We start from the raw sequence: 10,162 nt of genomic DNA on the forward strand, positions 1-10,162 counted from the left end.
GAAATATCATCTATTCTCTGTTCCACATTTCTTATGTGATTACTATTTATTTGGATATTTTGTTGTATATCGTCTAATATTTCTTCTGTGTTTCTCCTGTCTTCGTTAATTTTTACTTCTAAGTTACATTTCTGCAACTCTATTTTCTGTTCGATCTCTATCTTATTATCTTGAATAATCCTATTTACTTCTGTCCTCTCATTTTCTATCCTTTTCTTGTAGTCATTCCGTATATTTTTTATTACATTTGCTACTTTTTTCTCTGCAGCTTCAAGTTTTTTATCCATTTGTTTTTCCATTTGTTTTACAATTTTATTATTATTATCTTCTATTTTCTTTTCTAATTTTCTATAATTCTCTTCCAATTTCTGTTCCATTTTTTTCATGTCTTCTTTGACTTCTTTTGAATTTTCTTCCATTTTTTTCATGTCTTCTTTGATTTCTTTTGAATTCTCTTCCATTTTTTTCATATTCTCTTCCATTGTCTTGTTCATCTGCATCATTAATGACATCAAAGCTGCCATATTGACATTTTCCTCTCTTTCTAGATTCATTTCTGCAGTATCTTGTGGAACTTGAACTAAAATCTCCTCTTGTAGAGGTTGTATTTCTATTTCCACATCTTCTTCATTCTTTTTGCTTCTTGTACCTTTCTTTCCTTGAGACATTCTGAGACTTTACTTGTTCAAATATAATTAAAAATAAAATCTATAATTTTTTTCTTTCTAATGAAAATAATTTAATTATATTAGAGCACTTATCTTCCCAAACTAATTCTTTTAAATAGAGAGCCCCACGTTGGGCGCCAAATTGTGATGATGTATTATTTGTGAATGATGTTTTAATGAGCAATGAGTGTTTTTTAATAATATATATATATATATATATATATATATATATATATATATATATATATATATATATATATATATAGGGTTTTTATCGCGGTTCTCAAAGAATTAGTTTGTAAGCACTTTTTGAAATTATCTTTATTATATCTATTATGAAACACACATATATATTTAGCATAGCCAATCTAAGTTTAAAATAAACTATCTTTAAATTGAAATTCTTATAAAACTAATTAAATTATATAGACAATGTAAATTTTAAACAAACTATCTTTAAAATTGAAATTGTTATGACACTAACTAAATTATATTAACAAAATTTTGTACCTTTTTGTCACTGAATGCCTAAATGAAACCGCTATATAGATTTTAATTAGCACTCAATGTCTTCGTTCTCAGCTTCGGTTATCCTTGTTTTTGTGAAATTACTTTTTCCAATTATCAGCTTCCACCAATTTAAAATATTTTTCTTCTTAATAGCATTTATATTTATTCTTCTTTTTAATACACCAATATCCAATCACCATATAACTATTATAATTTGATTTCTACTAATCTCCAACCAATATTCTTCTAATATACTTTCCAATACTATCAAATTTTAATACTAAATCACTGATTATTGCATACTTTATACTTTCTTCCTAATTCTGACTGACTAATCTTGAACTTACTGAACAACTGACTTCACTAACTGTAACTAACTGTGTCTGTCTTCTTACTAACTAAGTGTCTGACCATTTTGAATCCAAATCACCGAGTATTTATATCTTTTCATTGTTCCAGAATCATCTGGCAAGAAATCATATTCGAATTGTTCTATTTCCTAAATATATGAATGTTCTTGGAAAAGTATATGTTCGATTATGTCCATTTCACAGACATAACCATATTCGCGAAGGTTCTACCGTAAACAAAGGTTAAATTCTGTTTTCTAGAGAATTCATTACTTTTCTATCGAGAATTTTATCGACATTTAGGCTTTTCAGATCAGAATATTAACTTTTATGTAAATTAAACATCTCAAACCAATAAATATCCCCACTTCTACATTCGCAACCATCCCTTAACTGTCACTTTCAGAGTATATTTGGTTGCCTATGCACATGGCTCACCTAAATATATCATAATTATTAAAAAAAAACTTTTTACACTTATTATATGCTAATTTCTTAAGAATGCCCTCATATAAATATATTCTATAGTATATAACTTATTAAATAACCAAATACTTTTTATATCTAATATTATCTAGTATATAACTTATAAATTATTTTTTTAAACACTATTTTTCTTTCTCCTATATTCAATATCATCTCAGTATATATATATATATATATATATATATATATATATATATATATATATATATAATATATATATATATATATATATATATATATATATATATATATATATATATATATATATATATAACCTACTATCATTTTCGCATCGATACATTATGCTTTTACCATCAATTTAGCATCGTCTTGCAAAGTAGCATCTGTATATCGACGCTATTTTACAAGACCTTAATAACTGTTTTACCGTACTTGTTACAAGAATTTTAACCATCTCATTGATTAGAGTTTTGATACCGTGTTGGTATTTTAAAATATCCGCTTTCTCTTTTTATCCCTTACTGAGTTATATAATTTTGTTCCAGAAACTGTTTGAGTCTAAAATGATGGTACAGTGAAAATATTATATATATTTAGTTCAGGGTTTTACCGTTTACTCGCTGCCATTATATACATGAAAATGTATATCCCACTTTCATTATCAATAATTTTAGCATCAGAAATTTGGCATCGCTGTTGAATATAATATTACCCACAACGAAATAGTAAATTTAAGAATATATATATATATATATATATATATATATATATATATATATATATATATATATATATATTTCATCCACAAATCATTCTGGCATCAGTTTGGTTAAAAGTAACGGGTTATGATATATTGCAACTACCTATTGTATCTTCGCTCCAATTCGTCCAGTCGCGACGTACAGCCCCTCAAATGATAGGATTTAACCAATAAAATACAATAAGACAGAAAAATCAAATATAGCAGCATGTCAAAAAGGCCTTAATTATATATCTTCGTTTCTATAAGTCCAATCGTGACGTACAGTATCTCAAATGACAGGATTTAACCAATTGAAAACAATGAAATAAAAAAATTAAATACAGCAACATGTCCAAAGGGCCGTAGTCACGTATCTTCGGTCCTATTAGTCCAATCGTGACGTATGGTACCGCTAATGATAGGATTTAACATAAATAATACAATGGGAAAGAAAAATCAAATGCAGAACAATGTCAAAAGGGCCTTAGTTGTGTATCTTTAGTTCTATTAGTCCAATTATGACGTGCAGTACCTCAAATGAAAGGATTTGACAAATAAAATACAATGAGGTATAAAAATTAAATGGAGTAGCATATCAAAATGGCCTTAGTTATGTATCTTCGGTCCTATTAGTCCAATCGTGACGTACGATACCTCAAATGATAGCACTTAACCAATAGAATACAATGACATAGAAATCAAATACAGCATCACGTCAAAAGGGCCTTAGTTACGTATCTTCGTTTTTAGTGGCCCAATCGTGACGTACAGTACCTCAAATGATAGGATTTAACCAATCGAATACAATAAAATAGAAAAATAAAATACATCAGCTTGTCAAAAGAGCCTTAGTTATGTATCTGCGGTCCTATTAGTCCAATCGTGACGTTTCGTACCTCAAATGATAGAATTTAACTAATAGAATACAATGAGATATAAAAATTAAATAGAGTAGCCTGGCAAAAGGGCCTTAGTTATGTATCTTCGATCCTATTAGTCCAATCGTGACGTACAGTACCTCAAATGGTACCATTTAACCAATAGAATACTACGACGTAGAAATCAAATACATCAACACCAAAAGGACCTTAGGTATATATCTTTGCTCCTATATATGTTATGTCAAAAGAGCCTTAGTTGCGTATCTCCGGTCCTATAGGTCTAATCATGACATATGGAGCCTAAAATGATAGGATTTAACGGAGATAATACGATGGTGGAGAGAAATTAAACATGGCGGCATCTAATAACACCTTAAACTGGCAGCAATAAAACGAATTAACGCACAGAAGTGTGTGGCATATTACGTGACAGGATTATTAGCGAATACCATACGATTACGTCATACAATTCTTTGCATACGTCCACTTTTAGTTAACTACTTAGTATGTATTCAGTACTTTGCTTTACGGTTGTTGAGGCATGGACTCTTAAACAGAAGAATGTTAAAAATCTTTGGTGCTACCGCCGTATACTAATAATAAGTTGGGTGGATAAAATTACAAATGAAGAGGTAATACGCAGAATAAATAACGATCCAGAAGTTATACTGAATATAAAAAAGAGAAAACTTAAATAGTTTGGCCACCTGATGAGAGGACAAAAGTAACATTCCTACAAAATATAATGCAAGGAAAAATCCAAGAACGCAGAAATCCAGGCCGTAGAAGAATGTCCTGGATGAGAAATTTAAGAGAGTCGTTTGGCTGTACCACTAACGAATTATTCAAAACAGCAGTAAATAGAATAAGAATCGCCCTAATGATATCCAATCTCCGATAGGAGAGGCACTCAAAGAAGAAGATATGATAAACTCGAAAAATCTCCAACGTTCACTGTTAGACATATGCCTCCCGTTCAGTGCACACATTTACTGCTCCTTGACGCTGTGACGAGAATGACATAGGATTTATCAAATAGAATGACAGAAAACTAAACAAGACAGTGTGTCACACGTGGAATGCGTCGCAGAACGTGAAATATTAGCGTAAAATTATATGATGGCCATAGACGGTTCTTTAATACCCAGCAAACGACTCGCTTTGTAAAGTTACATAGCAGGGATCTGTGCGAGAAAAAGTCGATCATTCGTTTCATAACCCAAAGGGGACCATAAAATATTCAACGTTAAAATGTGACATAATGTAACGGTATGACAAATCTTTTTTCTTCCGCATGTGCATGCCTGTGTAAATATACAAGGGGAGTCGTGCATAACCTCTAAGTTGATCGTAATACATAACTGCAACAACAAGTATGTTGACTACTTTGGTTAGTATATACAGTGCATTCCGTACGTTTTTTAAACATGATTAGGAAATTGTTGACTGGAGGCTATTAAAGAAGTTCTTAAAATTTTTGCGGGTCACCGCCTTTTCTGTAAATGGAGTGAATATTGTTATCCATTTAATTTTTTTCCTCAGTTGAATAATTCCTGCTGGTATTTGGTCTAAACTTACTTCTTTTCCCCATTCAAGCTGTTTCATAGCTAATTCTACTTCCTCTTTATAGTGCCCTGTTAACCTGTTTTGGTAATTTCGGACTATTTAATCTCTTATAACATAAAACAGTTGTTTCAGATATCTTTATCGCGTTTCCTTTTTTTATGGATGAATATGCTGCCGTTTTCATCTTCTACTATTTCATATGGAGCTACACGATTAACAATTCCAAATCAAGAAAACACAAATAACACTCCGAATTATATTATACAACTAATAGTCGAAAAATGAAGAGCAAGAGGTAGATAATCAGACAATTAAGATCAGCGCTACATGATGCACGCAATGCCACATTTGAACACTACATTAGTACATTGTCTAAAGAAGATCATTCACTATGGATAGCAACAAAAACACTTAAAGAGACCTGAACAATACAACCCACCAATTAAGAAAGATGACGTTAGTTGAGGAAGATCAGACCAGGAAAAAATGTCAACATTTTTAGAATACCAGATAATAATAAAGCAATAGAACACTGAAAACTTTTGTTTTTAACTGTACACCCGTGAATGACTTATTATTTTTTAAATAACACTTAATATTGCACTTTTTTATTGTATTTTTTCATCTTTTAAGATAATTCTTATAGGAATATATTTATTTATAATATACGGTCTTATGGTCTTATTACGGCTTTAAGATTATACGACCTAAATGTATCTTGTACCGCATTGCTAATTAAAAATTATGTTTGTAATGCGATAAGAGGTCCGGATATACGAGACACCAGTGACTCATGCCGCACTGATAAAAATCTGACAGGAATCTGCATTTCCATAAAAAAAAAATAGATTAATTTGTTTTGTGTATTAATTTAGTTTAGGTCGAACAAGAGTTGCAGTAAAAGATTTTTCTAAATATAGAATGTAAACCATATTTCCAATGCTTTGTGAAAGAGAACCAGTTTATAATATTCCGGACGACGCGACGTAATAAAACCTTATTTTAGAATATTGGTCTATGAATTGCAATCATTGTTCAAGAAACGAATTATTCATGTGCAGATGTTTTACTATAAAAACATGTAAAACCAAAATCTCGATTAAAAAAGTTGCAACCAGTTACTCACGATGAAACTTAACCCCATTATTGATTTTACAAGGAATAAAATGGGTCGACAAAAGACCAGTTTTAATCCTTACAACATTTAAACATAATAGTTGTATTTTGGTTTAATCAAATAAAAAGAAAAATTATACACAAGTACTAAAACCACAAACTATTCTCGATTATAACTTGGTGAAAAAGAGTGTTGATTTTAGTGATCAAGTGGCTTCTTACCAAAGCCGAATACGCAAAATTCTGAAGTGGTACCGGAAAGTGGCAGTGGAATTAATATTTAATACCGCATTTAATAACGCAGTCGTCAATGCTTAGTTGCTAAATAATAGAAAACGTAAAAAAAGCGACAACCTATCCTTGAGTTCAGACTGGAGTTCGCGAAGGCATTTGCAAATAAAGAAATGTAACCCTCACGACCAGTTACACCCAAAAATACCATCTCAGGCAAAGCGATGTAGATAATACAAAGAGAAGAAAGTGTACAAGATGTAACAACATTTTAAGAAGAAGCATGACTAGTAGAAAGGACGATAGAAAAGTTAAAAAAGTTAAAACATACTCTGAAGAATGTGATGGCGAAACTGGAATATGTCTAGTGTGCTTCAATAAAGCACATTAACAAACAATTTTACTTATACAGGAACTATTATTGAGTAAAAACGTATTGTACCTCAAGTGGTCTTATAGTATTGGAAGTCGTGAGCTGATAGTTTCTAGTAGAACGTTTTTATTGTTAATTACCTCCGTAAAAGTGAGTTATAGTATTTATAAAAAGATGGATGTAAATAATATGCCTTCGACATCTAAAAAAGCTAGATGTGAACATAAACGTAGATTGACCACTGCTGAATTACAATAATTGTTAGAAGCATCTGGCGAGGACGATGTAGATTAAATGAATGGTGGAAGTGACTGATTGACTCTGACGAAATATTTGCACAAAGTCGTTCAGAAAAATCGAGGATTGCGTTTTGGAAAGAGACAACACAAACAGAATTTAAGACTTTTCTCGGACTTATGTTCCATATGGGGAGAATTAAGATGAACCGTCTGAATGACGGTTACTACTGGAAAAGTATGATTAACTTCTATAATAGTGTTTTGACTAGATAATTGCTCATAGCCCATATTAAGAAATAAGCGAATAGACAATCCTCACTTGTCAAAGAAACTGAAAAAACGTGAAGTGGTCTAAAAACTAAAAAGTCCCCTATTCACAAACTGGTTTTTAATAAAAAATTTAATAATATGTTAAAATTTTTTAATATACCCTAAAACTATAAGCGCAAAGAATCGATTGCAAGTTACAAAATACTTGTCATACTGTTTGGACAAGTACAGTTGTTTAAATAATCGGTTTCTGTCATAAACAAATTGAATAAATTGTAAAATATTTTTTGATCTGCTTGATATTTAGCACACTTTAATAACTCATCAATTGCCATAATTTCAAGTAGCTATATTACCTGTCGTTAGGCAAAAAACAAAGTTATAAACATTTATAAATTACTACAAACATAATATCTTAGAGTTTACGGTTTTTTGGAATTATATCAATTATATATGTATTTAAATTTGGTATTTCTCTACATAAAAAACTTTTTATGGTCTACAACTTTTATTTGAATTATTTTTCTTTAGAATGTATACAAAACGTTTTATAAGTATATATATATATATATATATATATATATATATGTGGTTACAAATTATTTCATTCTTTAAAGAACATGAAGAATTTAGAATACATAAAAATTAATAATAATAAAATGACATTTATTAATGTAGTTTCAAATTTTATCATGTTTAACTTTTATGTATTCTTAATTCTTCATGTTCATTAAAGTAATTGAATTAATTTGTAACCACGAGCACAGTAAGTTTCTTTTATTATTATTTAGGATACATTTTTAGCTAGTCCTGAAAAAGGAAATAGAATTTCCGAAAGTTAGACTAAGCTCACAGAGTTTACTTATATTAGGCGAAATCAATTGACTGCGTTCCCCAAGAATAAAAAAAATTTACATAAGTTAACAGTACGTATATATATATATATATATATATATATATATATATATATATATATATATATATATATATATATATATATATATATGTACTGATTATTCGTATGTGTAATATAAATGTTGATACCAATATAAAATTACCTAGGACCTCTTTGTTTTAATAATTCAAAATTTACTATTTTAGGATCTGATGAAGACCGGGAAGCTACTGAAATGCTAGAAGGAAATGCCCAGAATCTCATGCAAAGTGTTAAAGAAACTGTTCGAGCAGCAGAGAGTGCTAGCGTTAAAATACACGCCCAAACTCATGAAAAATTGAGATGGGTGCGGAAGCAGCCTTGGTACGCATATGCTTAAGAAGTATGCATTTCGCGAAGGAGGAGCTTTTATTTTATTTTATGTATTTGTTTAAAATGTGGGATATTTGAATTATTTTATATATATATATATATATATATATATATATATATATATATATATATATATATATATATCTAAAGTATTCAACTAGTGAATTCAGAGGTTTAATCGGTCATTCAGGTTGGCAAATAAAAAAAGAAGTCAACTACTTCATAAGTTTATCGAAGACGTTTCGCTTTATATTTCTAAAGCTTCATCAGTTCTCTAAAATATAACAAATGACATAGAGTTTATAAGAAATACAAATGTTTATAGTTCATAACTTACAACTCAATATGTAGTATATTATCGATGTTATCATATATCTACTGTACACTTTACTCAATATTTAAAACTAACTTAATCAAAAAAGAAAAAACAAAAAACAAAAAACAACACACAAACTTTGCCGAAAATAATGTTCATATTCGTAGATATGAATATTTAAAAAATTTTAAACGAACATTTGGCTTCATTTAGATGGTTCTCCGCTGAAGACCAACTACTATCGTCAATAAACGCTCCTAACATTAATGTAGCCCAATTCCTAACGGACATTCTTTCACAAGCATACAACTATAGGAACGAGTATAACATAGTAGACTCTTTCCAGTTCAGTGAATTTATCAATAATTATCAGTTACCAAGAGAATATGTCTTAGTAAGCTTCGACGTAGTATCACTGTTTTCTGACCTCCCACTCTCCAGCGTCGTCACGTCACTCCGGAACCATTGGAATGAAATCCAACCACACAGTCCAGTATCATGGGAAATTTTCTCGGAATTATTAAAACTGACGTTTGACACCAATTATCTAATATTTAATGACAAATATTATCGCCAAATCTTTGGAACTCCCATGGGATCGTCCATTTCCCCCATTCTAGTGAATTTCGTACTAGATGACCTTATCAATGAGAGTATCAGTAAGTTAGATTTCCAGGTTCCCTTTGTAAAGCGTTATGTCGACGACTTGATCCTAGCAACACCACCTGATAAGATTTTAAGCACCTTATCAGTCTTCAATAGCGTTGATCCTCACCTGCAATTTACTTGTGAATTGGAGGTTGATAACAGCATACCGTTTTTGGATATGCGAATCATACGCACACATAGTAACACATTGGGCACTACGTGGTACAGGAAAGACATGGCGAGCAACCGGTTCTTAAATTACCACTCTACACATCCAATAAGATACAAACATAACCTTGTACAAGCTCTTAGCTTTAGAGTACACACGTTGACCCATACGCGGTACAAGAGGGAATCTTTGGATTTACTCAAATCCATTCTCATTGATAACTCTTACCCCATATCCATCATCAACAGATATCTTTTCTCTAAAAGCTATGGTCATTCTATTTCGGAAGCACCTAACGGTGCAATACTAGCCTCCATATCCAATAGCATACAGACGAACATTTCCCCGTTAACCCCAAAACCAGCCACA

The 10,162-nt window shown here is 30.6% G+C and overlaps 1 protein-coding gene across 1 annotated transcript in view; it reads left to right on the forward strand.

Annotated features, from left to right (window-relative positions):
• The window catches only part of Vinc (vinculin), a 453,217-nt gene extending 444,442 nt beyond the window's left edge, over positions 1-8,775 (forward strand). Inside the window, exon 20 of the mRNA XM_072537619.1 lies at positions 8,495-8,775. Coding sequence (XP_072393720.1) covers positions 8,495-8,667 — 173 coding nt within the window. The 3' untranslated portion in view covers positions 8,668-8,775. The remainder of the gene's footprint in view (positions 1-8,494) is intronic.
• Positions 8,776-10,162: the final 1,387 nt, after the last annotated feature.

The sequence above is a fragment of the Diabrotica undecimpunctata genome, chromosome 7 (assembly GCF_040954645.1).
Source record: "Diabrotica undecimpunctata isolate CICGRU chromosome 7, icDiaUnde3, whole genome shotgun sequence".
Taxonomy (NCBI): domain Eukaryota; kingdom Metazoa; phylum Arthropoda; class Insecta; order Coleoptera; family Chrysomelidae; genus Diabrotica; species Diabrotica undecimpunctata.